Source organism: Mytilus galloprovincialis, chromosome 4 (assembly GCF_965363235.1).
Source record: "Mytilus galloprovincialis chromosome 4, xbMytGall1.hap1.1, whole genome shotgun sequence".
Classification (NCBI taxonomy): Eukaryota; Metazoa; Mollusca; class Bivalvia; order Mytilida; family Mytilidae; genus Mytilus; species Mytilus galloprovincialis.
Genome location: NC_134841.1, coordinates 41,785,410 through 41,808,733, shown reverse-complemented (window position 1 = coordinate 41,808,733; position 23,324 = coordinate 41,785,410). Strand labels below are relative to the sequence as shown.

The window sequence follows — 23,324 nt, the reverse complement described above, 5'->3', positions numbered from 1 at the left end:
CAATATCACAAAATTGATTTCTTATGGAAAAGTCGATGTCATGTCGATGTCATTACTATTTAAAATTGCGCGCATTACGCTGTTGATATATGAAAAGCGAATAAAGTAATGAACAGGAAATTACATGTTAATTTGAAGGGAAAAAAATTAAATAGTGTCTTCGGCTGCTCACTCATATATAAAAACAGATTATTTTGTGATTATATGATTGATAAAAACATTTAAAGTACGTTTGAATCTTTTGCAACTTTTGGGTTTATAGACATATCTGAAAACTGGCTGCTAGCGAAGTGGCTGCTAGCGAGTGGCTGCTAGCTTGAGCCTGGTGTCGATGTAAGGCGTCAAAGAAAAAAATATAAAAGCCTTTCAAGATGTAATAATTATTTGGACTACACACAGACTATAATATTCATGAAATTATTACTCTGTGCCCTGTACATTAAAGACGACTCAGTGTAGTCGAAAAACAGAATAGCAATTAGCAAAAGAAGATAAAAATTATATTTGTTAAAACGATTCTCCCAAATTTATTTATAGTCGCAGTCTAATTATACTCGAATCGGATCTGTATCATTCCCTGTATCCGCTTATAAGTATTGTGTTCACGAAACACGAATCTGAAATATCAAATTATAAGTGGCACGGTAGTATGTCCTGGTCCATCAGGACCGTAACTACATTGAGGCAAATGAGGCAAATGCCTCATGTAAAAAATTTCGAAAAAAAAAAGTGAAACAAAAGGTTGTTTTTCCTTTTAGTTTTCAGAGTTGATGGTCTATTGTTTGTACTTCTGTGTTCCGGGTTTGTTTTTTGTTCATTTATTGTCATACTTTATGACTATAGTCTGAGAGTTGATTTTCATTTGTAAACGTGGTTTTGCAATGTTGCATGTCCACCGATGTCCAGAATTGTGCGAGAAATATATTTTAAGAACCTGCGATGGTACTCAGTGGACACCAAAAAATTTGTCCTTTCTGCATGGATAATTGAAATTGATATCAAAGAATACAAAACAGTTATTTTTATTGTAAATAAAACTAGATAGCTGACATGGTTTGAATTAAAGTAAGGTCACATATTTCCCGGTATCAAATAATTTGAAGAAAAAAAACAAGGTATTGCCATATATGACCTTTTACATTGAAAAGTTAAACTTGCATTAAGTCGTGTTGAGACCCTTCAACAGATAATAAAGGAGTATGGGGACATAATCGCACACAAAGTCAATGCATAGAACAAATACAAATGATCAATCTTATGGTTAAAGTTTGTGTTCCTGCTCTTCTTCTTGATGGTCTTCAATAATACTTTTATAAAGGTCTTCAACAATACTTTTAAAGAATCATTAATACCGTAAAAGATCGTAAAACAAGGTGAAGATGGTCCCTAGTGTGGATTTAAGCAGTACTAGTATTTAAAGTATAATACTGCAATGTCACTATATTTAAATCTAGTCATAAAAAAATCACCAAAGTGACAAAGTCTAATCACAATACAAGACAAGAACAGACAGACAGATACGGTTTTAATAATTATTAGAATTGCAATTTTTGCTTTCTCCTACATATCGGTCTTTTAATATTGTCTCTTATACCTAATAGTCTTAAATTACAATGAACCTTTGTTTTTGCTTTGGGACCTGACTGTCGAAAAAAATATCTAAAAATTAATTAAGCCGTTTCAATGCAAGAAAGAGTCTGGGAAACGCTCAGAATGCACGATTTTGCGTTATTTTTCTCAGAGCTTCTGGGGGCCTTAAGCGGCCCAAATCCCTCTCGCTCCGCTCGGCGAATATATGTTGCCTCACTATTAAAAGAGGCTAGTTACGGCCCTGCCCATAAGGGATAATGATAGCCTTTTAAAAGTTTAAGATTTTTCACCACTTTCTAACACTGCCAAAAATTCTACATTCACATTTAACTAATTTTAAAAAGTACTTTCATTTTACTATTCAGAAATGAATATGAATGTGTATCATGACCGTTTACTTCTTTTGTTATTTTTAAAAACCTAAGGCCACTAGTTTTTTTTAGGTCTTTTATCGTGCAGTGAATACAAAATTGAAAAAAAAAATCATTTTTATCTGTATGTAAAGTTATTTCATATTTTTCTACACCTGATTCATCCCTCATTTTGGGAAACTATGTTCAGTTGATTCTGTTTATTTTGTCCAATAACAATTTCAATTCAATTCAATTCAAAGTTTTATTGCCATATAAACTATACAGTTTGTGACATATAACAACAACAAAAACAAATAAAGACAATAACTAAGTAACTCAATATATATATGTTAGCGGCAATAAGTGAAATTAGGCATTAAGCTTAAATCCTAGGCAATAAGCTAACGCCTAGGCAGTAAGTCTACTGCCTAAATGATGTTAGGCATTAGTCTTAAATCCTAGGATTTAAGCTTAAATCCTAGGATGCCTAAAATGTAAATGCAGGTAAATAAAAGACATTTATTCATTTTTAAATTAAAATACATTTGTTACATAATAACATTATGATAACTGTGGCCTGTTTATCGACACTGTCCTAAGATTAGTCCTATAAGATATTCTTAGGACAGAAAATATGATCTAGTTAGGATCGACTTACGACATTTCTCAGTATGCTGCACATCGAAGCTATCTGAGGATTATATTAGCTGGGATGTCCTAAGTATTGGCGTAAAAGAAAATAGCAAATGAAAAAAATTCAACCAAAAACTTTAATTCATAAACCGATTAATCATTAAAAAATATTTATTAGTTTTAAATGAAAGGTTATATATAATTTTTATATTAAAATTGTAGATCTAAACTCTTTGAAACAAAATATAAGTAAAAAAATATAACTACGTTTTATATTACTAGAATTGAACAAAATAATTGTAAATAGTTAAAATTAAATATATAATCGGTAAAATCATTTTATGCTTTGAGGGACCTGAATTCGAAGCGTCACGGTTTCATACTTAAAAGTTCATAGGAAAATCTTGTGCATCTTTCATATAAATACTGAATACTTCAACTATTTTATTTTATTACTGCAAATAACATACGTTTGAAAACGAGCAGAAGAAAAAAAATCGAATTTCACCGATTTTAACGATGCAAAAGTACAGGGCCCAGTGTCATTCTAAATATAAAAAAGAAGATGTGGCATGATTACCAATATGACAAATCTCCAAAAGAGATCAGAAATAAATTCACTTATAAAATATGTTATTTATATTTTAAAATGCATCAAATAATAATTTAGAAATATAAAACCTTGATAGAAATTTGTGTTAAAAAATCATTTTGTTATCCCAAATTTTGGAACTATTAACAAATACAATCTACTTATCCAATAAAAAAAAAATGGAAAATGGTGTGATAAAAAAAGTCATATCTTAATTTGGTCTACTTTTGACCAGTTCAAACTAGCTTGACTAATGAAGTGTACAAATTTTCAAATAAATATAATTATAATTATTCTATAGAATCTGCATAGAATCTCCCCCTTTTTCAATTGGATACAATTACTTTTTTAAAGTCTTTTTGATACTTAGTAATACCACACAAACATGAAAAAAGTATGAGTTAATTCTGTTTTTCAACTGCTAAAATTACTAAATAAACTTACTAAATTTGAAGATCTGTCAAATGAATGTATATTTATAAACGACTCTACATCAAGAATAAATCACCCAATATGCATAAATTCCAGAGTTAACTTATTGCCTAAAATTATGTTCGGCAATAGGATGAATAATCATCATCAGATTTCAGGCAATAAGCTTAATGCCTGAAAATTTCAGGCAATAACTTAATGCCTAGGCGTTAGCTTATTGCCTAGGATTTAAGCTTAATGCCTAATTTTACTTATTGCCGCTAACATATACACAAAATTAGGTAAATATTAAAGGGCCCCCTGTCCTCAGTTCCATTGACTTTTTTATAAAGGATCCTAGTTTATTCACTTGTGTTGGTGTTGATGGGTTAAGTATATATATAACTTTGTCATTGTCGGTGAGATTAGCAAATGGATTACTTTCTCTGTTAATGCAATTAAAATATGTTAATCTAATATTTGAATTATGAGAACAATTTATTAAGAAATGTTTCTCATCATCTAGTACTTTGCATTTTTTGCAAAGTCTCTCTTCGCGAGGAATTTTAAAATGCCTTCCTTTTTCAATTAGTAATGAATGGTAACTGATTCTAAGTTTTGTAATTAATTTTCTAAATTCAAAGTTTGGGTTAGAGAGGTAAGGTTTGATCAATAGATTTGGCTCAAGTCCTTTTAAAAATTTAATTTACTTTTATCGTCAATAGATTTCAACTTATTCATCAACAGGTTGTTGTAATATGAGTTTATTTGGGGTTTAATATAGCTTTTAATATTTTTTAATTGTTTTAAATTATTACAGGTTTTTAGTCTATCTATATCAATGTTAGATTCAGAAAGAATATCTTTTGCAAAAGTGAACCATGAATAGGAGCCACTAGAATCCAAAGTTTTAGTTAATTGAAAAGATTCATGTAATAAGGAATTCAAATTTGAGGTGAAAAGCTTTGCTAAATACATAATAGTTTGGGTTTTTATATGACATTCAATAGGCAGTCTTCCCAATTCGTTCCTTGTACCAAAATTTGAGGCACTCTTGTTAGTGCCAAGGGTAAACATGCAATAACCAAGATGCAAGTTTTCTATTGGAGTCTTGTCAATAAAATTAAATGGGTCGCAATTTTTCCAGAAACCAAAGCTCTTTTTTTAGCTTTGAAATATATTATCTATGAGTCCAAATATGTTATCTCAGAATTATAAGTTAATATAGGTCTCACTATTTGACACTCTGATAGGAAGGCTGCCAAGAGAATTTATTTAGTATATGTTTTAATAAAAAACAAAACCTTTTTTGCCTTTTTTGTTAATTCAGCTGTACTATGACTGAGATTACCATTTGATTTAATCAGCAGACCCAAGTAAGGATATTCCATAACATTCTCTTTTTTTTTTGTTTTTATATACAAGTATAGATGTTTCAGGCTTTTGCTTTGTTGTTGAAAAGACCATACTTTTTGTTTTATTTATGTTTAGAGAAAGCTGCCAGTTTTCACAAAACATGGAAACTTTATTTAGACTATTTTGGAGACCCTCCTTAGATTCTGATAGTAAAAGCAGATCATCAGCAAACAGGAGGGAGCCTAGTTTACTATTTATGAGCTCCAATGGACTTGAGTTGTCATCTTCCAAACCTTTAGTGATATCATTTATAAAAATAATGAAAAACATAGTAGGACTTAATGAGTCCCCTTGTTTCACACCTCTAGTAATGTCAAAATAGTCAGAAATGTGATCTTTATATTTTAAAGAGGATTTTGTATTTAAATATTGTTGTTTTATTACCCTGTAAAAAGACTTTCCTACTCCCATTTTGCATAATTTATATAGAAGGGCTGTCCTCCATACAGAGTCAAATGCCTTTCTTAAGTCAATGAAGCATGCATATATTTTTTTGTTATTTTTGTGTATATATTTATTAATTAAAGATTTTAATATGAAAATACTGTCAGCAGTTCTGTGGTTTTCTCTAAAGCCAAACTGACAGTTATTCAGCTGTTTATCCACAACTGTGATTAGTCTATTATTGAGTACAGCATTGAATATTTTAGGAAGATTACTGATTAAAGATATACCTCTGTAATTATTGGGATGACACTGTTCAGATACATTGACTTTGGTAGGGTACACACACATGACAAAAGAGCAACATAAATTATTGAATGCAAATACTACCGTGCTACCTATAAACAGGGTTTCCTTGATGAAATCACCCCCATAACTGAAAAAATTGTTATCAATTCGGCTGATTATAGTTACATGTAACATTAATTTACTTAATACGATAAAAATAGCTTAGATATTTTTTACATAACCTCGACTGCACCTCCAGTGCCATTTATTAGGTATCCCATCGAGATCCCTTCAAACCCTTGCATTTGTACTGGAAAACTACATGCTTGTGTTGTAGTTGTAGCATAAGCAAGCATGGAAAAAACGAAAACAAATGTGTGCTGTTCTATTATCATTATTCTGTAATAACCAATGCCGGATAATTTACTTCCGCTTTTTATTGATCCTAGGAGTCTTGTGATAGTCTTGTGATAAACACACAACTTTGGTATTACGAAATTTACAACTTCCAATAATATATACCTCGCATGACTTTTTGTAGTAAGGAATGCTATCTTTGTTATTACTTGCGAAATACCGGGTTTACCTGAGATTTTGTGTACGTTTTTAGATTCAGCTTGAATCTTTTGATGATAAGTGTATTTCTATTTTTTGTCATTTGTTGTAGCGTTATGCTCATTAAACATGTTAAGGTTCATGTGGACCCTTTGGCTAAAATCGATTCCTTTTCACCTCAAAAATTTACCCTAAATAAAGACAAACCTGTGCATCTTGAAACGTTTTCAGACAAAGCATGTCCTAGATAAATAAATTTCAAATAGGTTTTACGTTTTAGAAAATAAAAAGTTAACATAATATTGCAATGCACATTTTTTCAATTCTCCAGAAGGTGTCAAAATAAACTAAGAAGTTTGAGAACTTCCCCTCAGGTAATAATTGAAATGCGCTATATTGAATGACACGGTTATAATAGATTGACAATAAATTACCGAAAGACACCTGACAGTAATCGGCAATTGAAACTGTGTACCTGAATAGACCATATCAAGTGAAACTCAACTACATCTTCTGCAGGGACGGGGGAAAAATGCACTATAGATATATGTGAATAAAGACATTTTGTGTAAATAATGGGCTTATGATAGAAGAGAATTTATAAGAGCTCTGATGAAAACATCAATCGGTGACAGTACAGCAGTTACATCAACGCACATATCGGTAGCAATGTAAGCCATCCAGTTCACTTGATCCGGCGCACCTCTGGAGGTTGTTGTGGAATAGCACACAAACGGCCGAGGATGGAGGACTCCATCTGTAATGGAACTGGATCAGCATTATAACGACGTTAAACATGAAATTCATGGAAACATCAGTTGCAGTGCGTCGTTGCTTACACTGGTTTTATTTTAATGCCAGAACAGAATTATGACAGTGTATTATACATACTCTTTCATTGTGGTTTTAAGAACACATTGTTTCACCATAAATATCATTCAACATATCTATCATTCACACTTTTTAACTTTTCGATATGTGTATCATTTGACTAGTTCACTTGTTTTATTGGTAAAATTCAAATAAAACAGAAAATCCGCTAATGAAATGTGATTTGTGGCACAACATTTTCTTTTTTTTAGTCATTGATCAACAACACCAGTTACAACTTCAACCAGAAACACTATCTATTGACTATGAGACAGCCACCAACAACGCAACACAGAAGTATGTCCAGGGGTAACCGCGAAAGGCTGCTTCTTCCACTTCACCCAGTGTATATGGCGAAAGGCACAGAAATATGGACTACAGTCCTATTATGAAGAAAATGAAGACATTACTTAACTGATACGACGAGCCGCAGTACTATTGGTACCTCTTGTTCCACCCACCTTGTTGACGATGTTTGGCTAAACTCTTTAGAAAACATTGGAGAAACTGAAAACATACCCGCTACAACTTCATTTACAGATTACGTGACAGGGTTTTTGGTTGAAAACTACCTCTTTCTATGGAACCACTATTACACAGAAGGACCCTGCATCATGCACAAATCACCTGGAAGGATGGCACAACAAACATAAGAAGCGACTCAAACACGCTCAACCAAACATCTACGAGATCATTGAGCTACTGAAGCAGACACTAACATAATGCAGCATTATCCAGTATGCAGCAGGAGGAACCAGCCCACCTTAAAGACGACCATACAGAGTAATAGACACCAGACTCATATACAAATACCAACAAGGACCCATCAACATGTTAGAATACTCTGACGCAACATCCCATCTTCTCCATTTGAACTGAACAATGAAGTGAATTATTGTTAATTGTGACTTTGTAAATATATCAAATGTTTTGTTACTTTTGATGTATATATAAAAGATTGTATTTCTCATCATTTTACATATAGTGCCCTTATTACTTTTTTGTGCTTAATTGATTTCCTTATGCAATGCATTTATAAAATTAATTAATTTATTAAATAAAATTTGCAATAAAAGAGAACTCAGTGTATAAATATATTTCTATCATGAAAATCATTCAGAAACTAATAAACATAAAGACAATTTTATAACTGAATATCATTTTTTAGTTACTTGCTGTATATGTATGTTGAATTAATTGATTGAATTGATATTTAATTTCTGTGAAAAAATAATTGATTTTTTTTATTATTTTTCTATACAAAAAAAACCAACCTGAATATCTAGAAAAACACTTACAAACTATATACCTAAGTTGGAACAGACTATACAATTGTATGCTCATTAAACCTTTTGTCTCTTTTGTTTTCTTAACTAATAGATAATTGGTAGACTTAAAAGTGGGCAAACCAGGAGTAAACCGTTTTATAGAGGTAACAACCCGACCAAAGAGCAGAAAATAGCCCAAAGCCACCAACATGTCTTCAACTAGCTGGAACATTCTGTTTCATGTGTCCATCAATTGGAGTTGGGGATTATTATTATATAATTACCCGGTAACGAAGTGAATAACTCTAAAGGTTATTCTTATCAACACTTTTTGCTCCAAAAATTCCAATATTAAAAATTTCTAGAAATAAGACAACGGCAGTATACCGGTGTTAAAAAGTAAAAAATCGATAGAGAGAAAACAAATCTGGGTAATAAACTAAAACCTAGGAAAACACATCAACTATAAGAGGAAAACAAAGAAACAACAGTAACGCTGATTGAATTCTTAAAAATAAATGCTGTTCATTTTATTTGGAGTAACCAAGTTTAATAATTGGTGAAGAGTCATTACGTGTTTGATATTCGTATGCATTTATATTGTCTAAAATATAGATCCGTCTAACACTCCCTTTGTTTAGATAGCATACGAACTTAGTACATTCAAGTAACTTACAATTCTTATCTTTTTTCGGTATTATCTTTATAATTATTCTGATCGATTTTGTTTGCAGGAAATAGTCACAACATGATATGATCTGTAACATGGCAATTATTTCATTATTTAGCAGGATATATATTCTGTCTTTTTTTGTTGTCTACACTGCTGACGCAGGAGTCCAAAATCAACAGGTGTTTAAACAAGACAATTCAAAAAAGGCTATTGATGGATGAAAACTATTACACTATCATGAGTAGATTGGATAATCTTACCAAAGAGGTCGAAGCCCTTAAAAAGGAAAACGATAAGAGATATCTTAAATTCGGTGTTTTCTTGTATTTTTCGTTTGCGTTTTCTATAAAGATTAAGACGAGAAAAATCAAAGAGGTGATATTCAATTCGTTTGTCAAAGCAAACTCACACACAACCAATAAAAACCTGGGGGTGAGCCTAGGTGATCCGGAAATTTCAGGATACTCTTGATTAACGTGGGTCTTTATTTTTTGTTTCTTATAAAAGTAGAAAACAATATTTCTAATACGGTAGATCAAATTCGAGATATACAGGCCTCTGACTTGGAACAGGCACATACAGAATGTGGCGGGGTTAAACTACTTTTATGGCGTAATACCCAACCTCTGTATAACCTTGCAGTGGGACAGTGGCCTGTCAGTATAACATAAGAACAAAATTTACTATAAAAAATCAGTTGAAAAGGGCATAGCTCGTCAGATCGATACAAAGCAGAAATTCATCTTACAAAAACACAGAGTGAACGTAGCTGGGTATGCTTATTATACAGAATATAAAGTTTTGTTTTTTGTAGGAGAGCAGATCGGTATTCGCATTACAACAACATATTTTTATGCCCCACCTACGATAGTAGAGGGGCATTATGTTTTCTGGTCTGTGCCTCCGTTCGTCTGTGCGTCCGTCTGTGCGTCCGTCCGTCCGTCCGTCCGTTCGTCCCACTTCAGGTTAAAGTTTTTGGTCAAGGTAGTTTTTGATGAAGCTGAAGTCCAATCAACTTGAAACTTAGTACACATGTTCCTTATGATATGATCTTTCTTATTTTAAAACAAAATTAGACTTTTGACACCATTTTCATGGTCCACTGAACATAGAAATTAAAAGTGTGAGTTTCAGGTTAAAGTGTTTGGTCAAGGTAGTTTTTGATGAAGCTGAAGTCCAATCAACTTGAAACTTAGTACACATGTTCCTTATGATATGATCTTTCTTATTTTAAAACAAAATTAGACTTTTGACACCAATTTCATGGTCCACTGAACATAGAAATTAAAAGTGTGAGTTTCAGGTTAAAGTGTTTAGTCAAGGTAGTTTTTGATGAAGCTGAAGTCCAATCAACTTGAAACTTAGTACACATGTTTCTTATGATATGATCTTTCTTATTTTTAAACAAAATTAGACTTTTGACACCATTTTCATGGTCCACTGAACATAGAAATTGAAAGTGTGAGTTTCAGGTTAAAGTTTTTGGTCAAGGTAGTTTTTGATGAAGCTGAAGTCCAATCAACTTGAACCTTAGTACACATGTTCCTTATTAGTTGATCTTTTTACTTTCAAGGCCAAATTAGATTTTTTACCCAATTTCACGGTCCATTGAACATGGAAAATGATAATGCGAGTGGGGCATCCGTGTACTTTGGACACATTCTTGTTTAGAAATGTCATAATAAAGAATTATATCTTCGCTATTCAATCTACATAATTATAGCAAATTTAAAAAAAACTGCTTACCAAATAACTATATGGTCTTGCCGTTTTTGTATTAAGGTCATGAGAAAATTACGTTGATTAGACATTTGAAAATTAATTATCCTATTTCTTTTGCAGGTTTGCTCAGACATTCTCCGATTGCTTTTCTTGCGGAACTCACCAAGTCCGTCACAGGCCAAAACCACCAAATCCATTTCGATCAGGTCAAATTAAACATTGGGAACGCCTACTACCTGTCTCATGGGAACTTCATCGCTCCTGTCAACGGCCTCTACCAGTTCTCAATAACAGCATGTTCTCATTTGGGTCACTATGTAGTTCTGGAACTTACTGTCAACACTGCTGTGGTTGGGAAAGTGTTGGCCGGCGATACTGTGTATGACGAATGTAGCTCTAACACTTTCTTGGTACAACTTTTGTCCGGTGATGACGTCTTTGTGCAACATGAAACTGATGGCGATTATCTGTTAAGTAATCCAGCTTACGGTTTTCCTTCATTTTCTGGTGTCCTTTTAAGAGCTTATTAAATTAATTTGAATAAAATACCGAAGAATGTTTTGAATTTTAATTTTTATAACACAATATACAAGATGATGCACTCCAGATAGGAAGTTACGGCTGTATAAAAAAAAAAAAATCGCGTAATTTTTTTTAGGTTGACCTTTTTATTTTTTTGCGGTGATAAGTTGATTTCCACATTTTTTGTTCATTGTGAACATATAAGAGATACAAAGGTTGACATAATCGCTACAATTTATATTTTGATAATTTTCTACTTGTATTCGCGAACAAATCAGTCACTACATCTACAAGTTCCAACCAGGATTTTGCTTTATTTGATTACCAAAATTCCCATAAAAGGAGAAACACTATATATCAATTAATATTAATGTTGGGCACGAAACGCAATTGGCATTGGATTAACAAAAAAATCACTTATTTTATTATATAACATTCTGAGAAAAATTTACCTTCGAATTCTAATAAATTGTGAAAACATGTAAATGTATGGCGCGGAGTCAGGGTCATAATCATCGAGTTTAGCATATGCTGAGTTGATTTAAGCATATGCTTAATTAATTTTAGCATATGCTTAATTAATTTTAGCATATGCTAAACTCATTTAAGCATGCCCTTAAATGATTTAAGCATTTCCAAAATAAAAATGAATTAAGCTTATGCAACGACAACTTTAACCAAAAGACACATGATGCGCAAGATACAAATTAAACAATACGTTATGCGCTTATTGGTCCCAAATTCTATTAAACTTAATGTTTTTAGGAAAAGATATTTGGCATTGATCATTTTTGGTGTAGATGTAAGTCGTGTTAACACCCTATTATTTGCAAGGTAGGTAATGTGGGCGTATGCTATATTCATTTGCACCGATTCAGAAATTTCTAGTTCCATTTGCCCTTTTTTGCATTTTTGTGTCGAGCTTTTTTCTGGCGTAAAGAGGCTTTTTATCCTCTTATTTTTTTATCCTTTGATATTGTATTTATGTTTCAGACCGTATGAGTATTTGGACCGTACGTGTACGGTCTAGACCGTATGCGTACTTTTTCAAAATACTCATACGGTTGGACCGTACGCGTACGGTCTGACTTATGTTAAGAATTTGGTCAATTTATTAGATACAAATGCATATAACAGATCAACATAATCTAACTCTCAAATTAATATAAAATAGTTCAATTTTAATTGAAATAAAAACTTTAAATTATAACTTTTTAAAAAATTCAGGTAAATTGTAATTTAAACTCTGTTATTTAGCATGTCGATCTGTAATTATTTAATTTCAATTATTCGTTTGTTCATTTTATCCATCTAATTGTAATAATAACAATTTGTAAAACTTAGAATACAGATTCTGATAAATGTTTGTTTAAATTTAACCCATATGATCCAATAACTTGTATAATCAGCTCGTACTGGACCATACGAGTATACGTATACGGTCCGGACAGAACGCATACGGTACAAACACTCATATGGTCTGGAACATTACTATTAGTCATTGTATGAAATGCTTCGAATATTTAAAATTATTGGTTATCGAATCAGCTACAAGTATTGAAGATATTGTAAGATTTGAAACGGTTTTTTATATGTATTCAAGATGGTCAACCTGTGCACTACTGAGAGATGTTTCTAAAAAGAGGGAATTTTTTTTGTTTAAACATATTTTATTTTATAATGATGTGCAAAAAGTAAAATCACAAAAATACTGAACTCAGAGGAAAATTTAATCGGAAATTCCATAATCACATGGCAAAATCAAATGACAAAACACATCAAAAACGAATGGAAAAGAACTGTCATATTCCTGTCTTGGTACAAGCATTTTCAAATGTAGAAAATGGTGGATTAAACCTGGTTTTATAGCGCTAAACCTCTCACTTTGATGAAAGTCTCATCAAATTCCGTTATATTTACAATCATGCATAAACTAAACATAACATGTTCAGCGTATTTTGTATTGTGCATGCCAGTGATTTCCTGAATTATCACTTCTGATTGTTACAAATGATTAAACTAATGTATGGTCACCCCATAAGAGCATCCGAATTGCTTGGGCCAATTTTCATTGCCAGTCATTTTTTTTTTTTGCAATCATCAGGTTTGTATAGTATGATTCAGAATAAAATAGATGTACAGCTTTGATTAGTCTATAATTATCATAATATATTTCAAGGGACAGTCGGTTTGGTAAGAGTGAGACAATTTGATGTATTGAACCACTTCCCATTGTCTTCATCATTTTTGTAACAGAGTTAGTTCTTTTTTTATCAATTCAAGCCTTCACTAGTAGTAATATTTCAGTCTGGAAACGGTCATTTTTGATCTGATCAAGTGTAAATCGACTGAATTTACCGCTAAGGAAAACATTATTAAGACTTTTTTTCAGACTTCCAGACGCTAATCTGATATACCGGTTAAGTCCGTTCAGTCATGTCAAGATAAACCAGACAGATTGTTCTAGCGTTCGATTGATCAGACCGCGTTCAGATAAAAACAAATCTTAGGTAATAATTCTGTTTAGATTTTGTAAGATCGCGTTCAGTCGTGTTAAGATTTCAAATCTTCGGATATAAAACGGGCAATACTTTCTCTTTGTTTGTCAGTGTTTTAACCACGCCCCCTCTTTTTCCTTTAATCTCCTTAAGCTTATCAACAATATTTGTCTTATTAAACAGGGCAAGTTAAGTTAACTTGCAGTGTTAAAATACACTTTACACGTCCATCAACTGAATTTAACCAGATTAAGAAATAAGGATATGTAGACTGATTGTCAATGTGACATGTCATCGAATATCTCATTCCTAAATTAGACATTTCTCTAAATAAAACTAGGATGACTTATAGTGGGAGATATTATGGACATAATTGTGCAAATCGTGATACAAGCATGATGATACTAAAAAAAAATCCGCTGCTGGCCATAAAAAAAAAATTATTTTTTCAAGATGGCCACCACTCATTTTGAAAATGGCGTCATTACAAATTGACAATACTGCGTTTATCCTTTGTAAGGTGTGTTATACCTAAAATTTAATGTAAGTTTTGATAAAAAGTAAATAACAGATCATAAATGTCGACTAGACAATAACTAAATGATACAAAAGTTGACTTCCGGTTTTAAAATGCCGGCAAAAAAGTCAAAAATGCCAATTTTTATACTTTCAAGCAACATCACAAGGGATGTTACTGATTGTTTTCAGTTTTCTTTCATATTTTGCTTAAAAAAACATTGTGTGTATCTAAAAATTATCAAACTGACAGTTGCATGTACACAAACCCGTACAAGGAAGGCCAGAACGGTAACATTTACAATTACCAACACAGCTGGGTTTCTTGCACCCGCATTTCACAAGTTCCTGACACGACGATGAAACTGCAGGTAACGAAGTCCATTTTGGTTTCCAATTGTCGATGTCGTTTTCTTTCGTCCAACCCCAGTGTTCAGGACTTGGTACCTGTTGAATGCATACGTCCGTTTGGGCCCAAACATGTCCGCCTTGGAATGCTGCTCTTTTTGTGTGTTCAAGAAGAGCACCTCTGGTAGGCGGAATAGCATCATAAGGCCGCTGCTTCCTCGCAAACAATTCAAACCGCGCCTCATTCACTGCAAATGTTGCTGTTGATCGGTCATACATAATGCAAACAAATGCCTCTATGAGGTCCATGTCTGTGTCCTCAATAGAGTTTGGTCTCATACTCAAGCGGGCGAAAACGTCTGTTACATCCGGAAATACTTCCCATGTCTGCCAAGCTGATTTCTTCCCTTTCCCACGAAATGCTGACACAGTGTCACACCCACTAAATGCATGAAAGAAAGGAAGAGCAGCTACGCGAGGACCTAACGAATTCGATAATTCATGCACTGGAAGCCATCGAAAGTCTTTACTTCTTCCAAAACCGATCCACAATTTTTCAACACCTAATCTTTCAAATGCTGCAACTCCTAACACTACTACATCCGTGTCAGTACTACTTATTATCACTTTTTTACAACCATTTGCAGCAGCATGCTTAACATGGACAAACAGTCGCGTATCGGCTTCTTCGTGGTTACAAGGAGATATCTGGGAGATATTTGTATTGCTATTACAAAGAACATTTTCACCTTGCGTCACATAAACAATTTTTCTATCAGTCTCTAAACGAGCGATTCTGTCGGCCAGAAAATGGAACAATTCAGTTTTATTGTCATCCTCACGGAGAAAACTACTCCAAACCCTTGGCGTTCGACCTGAACCTACAACTTTCCGTCTTGCACCAGCACCTCGCTTTCTTCTCGTTCCAGCCTTCAAACTATTCTTTAAGTAAACGTCAAAAACAATGTCTACTCTTGAATAATCATCTGTGCATGATTTTATGTAAGGCAGTATGACATCATATGCATAGTCATCAAATGTTTTTGCCCCACGTGGTGGTCTGGAATTAACCATTGCTGCCCCATCAACAATGAATGCGTCTGAGTGTGGATCAGTTGAAGGCAAATCGCAGAAGGATTCAAGTACGTCCATTAGCTGCGATTTATTTCCACTGTTGAAAGTGCCATCCTGAGACAAAGACGGTGGAGCAGTTTGGTTTTCATGACTAAAGAAATCTTCTAAGTCACACTGTCTACTTTGACACGAAATGAAAAGTCGAGAAAAGAGATCGCAATCACTTTTAAGGTTCTTAAGTTTTGTTTTTGATGAAGACGTTTCAGGTTTTGTTTTACGGCTGAATAACGGGAAATTGTTCTTTTTTATCGGGTCATAAAATGCAGATTCTCCTTCGTTTTGAATTTTTTGTAATAGATCTTCGTATTGTTTCGATCCAACATCTTCCAGTCTACATATATTACCAGCCTCCGATTCAACAATTTCCTTAGAGTCAATTTTGTATAAATCTGATGACTCCTCTAAAAAAGGATTTCCAAACTCAGTCATCACTTTAGAAAGCCGTTGAACTCTTTCGAAGAAATCCCTTTGGGTCTTAGCAGAGTCCTCATGGTGCCGTTCGTCTGTTGTTGTATGACTCAAACCACTAGATATTTCAAATTCTTCTACCAATCTACTGACTTCTGGTCCAGCTACCATCCATCGCCTCAAAGCTGAGGGATCCTCAGTTAAACCTATGGCACCACCATCGCCCTTCACAATTGCATTGTTCTGTTCATGTGCATGATCACTTGCGATATTAGAAAACAACTTGTTGGTCTTACGAACCGTGAAATTACCATTGGCAAATTCCATTGCCACCTGTGGGTGATGTTCATGAAGGGAAGCCATATCGCGGAGATGGATCGGTAACCAACGAGCATAATTTACACGATCTAGTCCAAAAAAATACGGTATCATGCTTGATAAGGACTCTTTGTAAAGTAAAAAATCTGACTCACGAAATGATCGTACTACAGATAACACAAGAAGTTCTAAATTCATAATGGAACGCCAGAAATTAAACTGGGGTCTAGTTGACTCTCTTTCTGTGCACCAATCCATCAAATTATCGAACGTCACAGAGTCATCAGCTATATTGTCTGCGTTTATGCTTTCATAAGCCGACATTAGCAATTCAAACAAACCACAGGCAGTTATTTGATGTGCGTGTCTAGTCCTGGGTACATTTGAACATACAAGGAAGGAATCTGCCGTGCCAGATGTTGCAATATCGGCTTTTGTGAGGGCACTAGTCCATCCGCTATCACGCAAAATGTCACCAAGAATTTTAAAACAAGCCATTTCAATATGCAATCCCCCAAACATGACGAACTTATCTTCTCCATACAAATTTGGCCATTCCCACTGAATTTGCTTTGCCAAAACAAAAAGTGGTTGATCTGCAGTTATAATTGGTGTTTGTCCTGGATTTAGAAAGGCAACCACTTCCTTCACTTTATCCATCGAATGCTTTATCATTGCAACTGAATGGGCTTGTTCTTCAAACAGTGGCATCAAAGATGTTAAACTAACTTGTACAGAAGGGCCTCGTTTTTTGGAGGAATGATATGACGACCAAGATATGTGTTCGAATCCCAAATCTTCATCTGTTAGATGAACCTCGTTTAGCCATTCAAATTCACACTGGAGGCTTTGTTTAAGATAATCATGATCTGTTAACTTGAGTATGGTATCGGGGCTATTTGGAGGTTTAGGTTTAGTCTTTAAGTAGGCAGGTCTAACATTTGCGTATGTATCTGGAAGTGAAGATACTTGTCTTGAATTTGCTCTATTCCCAAGTATTAAGTCTCCACGTTCAATCCCACTTATGTCATCTGACGGGTGCCGAAAAATAGAAATTCCTGTCCCATGAAATGACGTTTTGGCAGTTGTTGAACTAGGGTTGTGATCAATATTGTCAACAGCAGCTGTAGTGAAAAGCCCTTTTTTCAAAACAGGAGGACATACTAAACCTTCGGACAAAAATCGTTCAACTACAGCATCTCCCAATTGTGTTGATATTTCTAATACCCGGTGATATGAAATACATAACCCATATTGAAATAAAATATCGATCAAGTGACGCTCCCTAGTCCTTGCAAAAATTAAAAGTCCAATATAGATACAAAAAGGAGGTTCACGATCTACTGCATGCCGTTGTTGTTCTGATATTTTGGGTGTTTTTGCATGATAATTGTACATAAGCAACTGAGCAATTGCTAGATCAGACTTGCATACACTGTTCTCTAATTGAGATTGAATATCAGGGCCGTGTTCAATCATGCACACTAGTTCTAGCAGAGATGTTGGAACGCTTGATTGGGTATCTTCGGCAGAAAATGAACCAGAAAATTTTGTTTTATGTTCCTTAATTTGTGCCCTAATAATTTCTGCAGTTTTTCCAATATGTATGGTGTCGTCGTAATTACATGCTAATGCTATTGCCGGACCAACATCTTTTTCAAAAACCAATAACACCTCCCTGCCTTTCGTATATGCTTGAAGATCTGGTATCTTTGCAAGAAGCATTTCTTTCAGTCGTGTCCTGTGTATTGGAATTGTACCCTCATTTAATTGCTGAACTCTTTTTTCATACATATTTGAAAGGTCTGCCAGTCTAAATGCATTGGCCCCATCACTATTTCTTTGAGTTTCAAATACGTAATTAACTCAGCCAAGGCTACATCTCCTGCTTCTTTTTCCGCATCGGTATCAATCTGTGCCTGTTCCTCTGTCCTTTTCTTCACGGCTCTTTCTTTATTATATAGAGCTGCAAGACAAGCGGGTGGTATTTCAAGTCTTGGGCTATGACATCTCCAGTACTTAGTTTGGCCAATAACTGCTTGTCTTGGAGAGTTTCAGCACAACTTTTCAATCTATCATTCAGCTTCATTGTCATTGCTTCCCTGAGTGACGAAGGTGGAGCATCTTTGTCACACAAAAAACACTTAACAATATCTTGTTTCAATTTTGCATCTAAATGATCAATTGGGCGACGAATGAACTTGGGAGAACAACAAGGTTCACCTTTGATTGATTTTGCCGACTCGTATCGTTGTTCGACACGTTTCAATTTGGTGTTGTTAAATTTTATTCGACAACTTGGATGGTATTTTGCCTCATTTGTTGTTAAAGTGTTTTCAATACCAGAACCATTGTTAAACCTTCTAACGTCTATTGGTATAGGTAAGCTATTCATTTCGTGAAACTTAGGAATGTTGATAGCCAACATTTTATACCCATCGGCAGTTAATTTTAATGTTTCAACTGTGTCTTCTTGACATAAACAACACTTTGTCCAGTCAGTTTCCCAACTGCCTGTTGAGACTGATGACAGACGAATTCTTTTCGCCATAATGATTGCGAAAATAAAACCAAATCAAAAATTTACTCTTATAGCATTAATAATATCAACAATAATTGCAATACAGATATAAAAAACCTTTTTCTAAATTTCACTCAAATGATAACAGGTCGAGGGATTTATCCGACTACATCGACGCACAAAAGTGAATTCACAGGTAACTTTTAATAATTTTCAAGAAAAAGAATAAAGTTCAAGATTAGGTTCGTAATAATGATATCCGATGCATTTAATAACAATTTAAGTTACAATACTATTATAATAGAATAGAAAATAAAATAGTTACAACTAAAAACGATAAAACAGTTGACAATATCCGATCAATATTACAAATAAAACATTGAAACCAAATTCATGAATGTGAGATAACTAAATACCGTGCCACGTCTTATAGCAATGCGATTTTATATTCAGCAAAACCAGCCACAATAGGGAATAAGTGAGGAGATCTGACGACGTAATAGTAAATAACAATCATTATTATACGTGGCAAAAATATCATTAGTAAGTATAGACAAATTCATTAACGAAATAGTAAATATTTTTGAATTTTATAACTATTTTTTGAGCATGCGCAAACCCAAGACAAGTCAAATATTCATGTATATAATATATCTCTCATGTAAGGAAGGAAAACACCGAACCTCATTGGTTTTTTACCAAAAGAATGACAAAGAGAGACAGTTTTCCAGAAATATAGATATTTTCGAAATTTAAACTACAGCCATTTTGAAAAAGGCCGTGGCCATCTTGAAAAAATGAATTTTTTTTATGGCCAGCAGCGGATTTTTTTTTAGTATCATTTGGTCGACCTTTATACCAAATTTCATGCTTGTATCATCATTTGCACAATTCCCTCGATTTTGCTTGCTAATATCTTCCACTATTAAAACTTGTTTCATTATTCTAAATTCTAGATTTAACTCAGTGTCTCTATTACTTTGTATCTTTTAGATGATGGAATGTCAGGTTTGGTCACAAGCGACAACTTTTTCAATGTCATCAGCTACAGTTGAAAAAGTTGTTCTGTTTTCTATAGTTCACAATTTCGTTGTTTTTATTCAAAACTATATCAAGTTGGCCTGAATGACACTTTTTAGAGATAAGCGGTTTAATAGTTTTCTACAAATGTAATGATTTAGCGCCACCGGAGCATCTTTCTAAGAAAGAATTTTTCATTGATTTCCTTTTAAAATCATTGATTAGGTTACTATTTCCCAAGTTAATGCATTGCTTTGTTTTGTATAACTCGAATCTTACATATGTTTACGGTGAATATCTTTTGAATACATTATAAGAAAGCAATAAATGACCGAATTAACTTGATGTCTGATTTGTACCACAAAATTGCATAAGATTGTTATGAACAATTTATCAATTAAATCCATGCACTATCTGCATAGAACAATTATGTAAGTATAACTTATCATTGTTCGTGACTTCTATAAATATCCAAAGTGAATGCACTTACAATTTTATCGCTGATTATTTATGGTTGACACAGATTGGCAAATATTTGTTTTCTGTATGCCAATCATTGCAGAAATGGTCAGTCTATTCACTGTGTCGGTTACTATAGTTTGTGCCGTTAATTCCTTAAGTGGCCATTATCAGGAAAATGATCGGATTCCATCTAGAAGACTTTTATTGGATGATGACTATCACACAATTATCAATAGATTGAACAACCTTACGAATGAGGTTGGAGCTCTTAAGAATGAAGGCGAAGTTCTTAAGAATAGAGTGGAAGCTCTCGAGAAGGAAAACTGTAAGTTGCTTATCAAATTTAAATGTAAAGAGACTAAAGGTAGGCGTCAATGATACGTAAAAAAAAGAAGAAAAAAAAGAAAACTTTGATTTTGTAAACATAGATTTTTTTCCAAAAGGTCGAACAGAGCCTTCACAGTTATAACAGTTATTACAAAACAAACGAACGACTTGCTTCAGATGATATTTTCAAATCTCTAAATAAGCTTCTGTTAAGTTTCGTTAAACTGTATGAAACATTGACAAAGTTTATTGATGTTTGTAAACCTTTAACTTCGGAGTGTTTTATTCTAGACAAAACTATCAACGTCTAAAACATTAACCAGATTGAATCTTTATTTTGAAATATTAATTCAAATAAAAAAAAGGTTCTTCATCAGAAGATTACTACAAAAAAATGTTAAAAACTAGCAGTGGAAATGAAAAACTAAGAATCTGTTTCGAAAAAAATTATAAGCGTTAGACAAAAATTGTGATGACTTAAAAAGTGTAATCTTAATCTGTATCCCAAATGTATACTGGATAAAAAAAAATCTTTTCAAGTTTCCTAAAATTTCATGAAGTCCAACAACACTTTCAATAAACTGATTCTATTTTTCACGACGCCAACGATATCCGATTGATAGGTTTTGTTTCCGCGACTTTCGTCGTCGCCTATCCCGCAATGAAACAATGTGGTACATATGTACATGAATGAAGCCAACATTACAACTACATGCATCTCTCGGTGTTCAAATGAATAGCAATGTATTATAAGTAATCATAAGTCAACAATGTCTGTCAAATTCAGTCTTAAGGACATCAAAAAATGAAACAATTCATAAGAGGTAAGCAACAGCATAATCAGAGCCAATAACATTTAAAAGAGCTTCTGACTTCTGACCGCTAGTACAAAAAAAACATGCAGATAACTTTCAAGATGAAGAGTATTTTTTATCAGAACTAACACGCTTACAGTGTTTACTAGCTGTGCACTAGCTCGTAAATCTTAATTTTTTAATGATAATTGATATATTATTGAAACTATTGAAGGTAAATACAGGCTCTGGATTGCATATTCAATCCTCATTTAATAGTCGGGTGACATTTTATTGACTCTCGGCTAATATGCGCAATGATTTTGCTCCGGGTTTCATTGGTATCTCGAAAAGATCTTTGGAGTCCGTGGTATTACTCAAAACCGTTAATTAGTGGTTAAGACAACATCACCAATTGCAAATTTGTAAAGAATTTGATTGGAGACGCGGTTTTTACCGGTGTACAAATTCGTAAATCGATTTAGAAGAATCAAGATAAGAAACTAAACTATACGGGATCGCATGAACTCAAAAAATAAAGTGACAAGGGGTGTTCACATAGTAAGCGTCTCCTGTTGTGCATGAAAAGCTCACCATGCAATTTCACAATCGGGAATAGGACACTTTTGGTAAAATTGCAGATCAGAAGGATACACAAGTGTCTAAAGATATATTACGCGAATACATGGCAAGATCAATTCCGCAAAAAAAAACCATGTCACTATTGAGTTGAGACACAGACACATCGTGTCGGTAAACCGACTTCTAGATGGATTATGATCTGTGATCTTAGATTTGGAAACATAGATAACGAATAGTAGGTAATTAACTATATGTTTCAGTAAAGATATTTAAATCGTAGGCATGTCAGCAAAAGCAGATAGAAATTCAATTTCATAAAATTGGTATAAAATAATGTAAAGAATTGTGAGCATTTGTGTTTGTATGCAGCAACATATTTCACTTGTGCAATGAGATTTTGTCTGTTTTTATTTTTTAGCTTTGCTTAAACACACGCCTGTTGCATTTCTGGTGGAAAAAACAAAGACACTCACTGGTCAAAACCATCACATCTATTATGACCTTATCAAACTTAACATTGGAAACGCGTACCATCTTGCTCATGGAAACTTTCTTGCCCCTGTAAAGGGCATATACCTGTTTTCTGTTACAGCATGCTCTGCAGGAGGCCATTTTATTGCTCTAGAGCTTACAGTTAATGCTGCAGTAGTAGGAAGGGTGTTGGCTGGTGATCAAACTTACTCTGAATGCTCGTCGAAGTCATTTTTCGTTCAACTGTCAGCTGGTGATGATGTTTACGTTCAGCATGAAACCGATGGCGACTATCTATTAAGCTCCTCGAATAACGGATATCCCTCATTTTCTGGCGCACTATTAAATGTCCTGTAATAAATAATACAAAATATATTAAATCATAATGAATTTGCTTCATTTATTATTAAGCAATTTCACAGTTCGGAGGACAGAGTCTAAATCTTGTATCTGAATAGTTCACCTACTGCTCCTTTCATGAATTTGTTTTATGCGAGTCATCTTACTCACAGACAGATCGGTCATTCTCTCAAAACGTGTTTTTGATTTAACATTTCAAACACCTCACAGCCAAAATCATGCCTGTTCTTCCTATGGTCTAGATCAAGTACACTGAAACATTCATTAATATGATAACATGATAACATG

General features: G+C 33.6%; 1 protein-coding gene across 1 annotated transcript; it reads left to right on the top strand.

Moving 5' to 3' along the window:
- Positions 1-20,530: 20,530 nt before the first annotated feature.
- Positions 20,531-23,062, top strand: LOC143070606 (heavy metal-binding protein HIP-like). The gene is made up of 2 exons (XM_076244841.1): positions 20,531-20,827; positions 22,624-23,062. The coding sequence occupies exons 1-2, from the start codon at positions 20,551-20,553 to the stop codon at positions 23,031-23,033; spliced, it is 687 nt and encodes a 228-aa protein (XP_076100956.1). The 5' UTR covers positions 20,531-20,550; the 3' UTR covers positions 23,034-23,062.
- Positions 23,063-23,324: the final 262 nt, after the last annotated feature.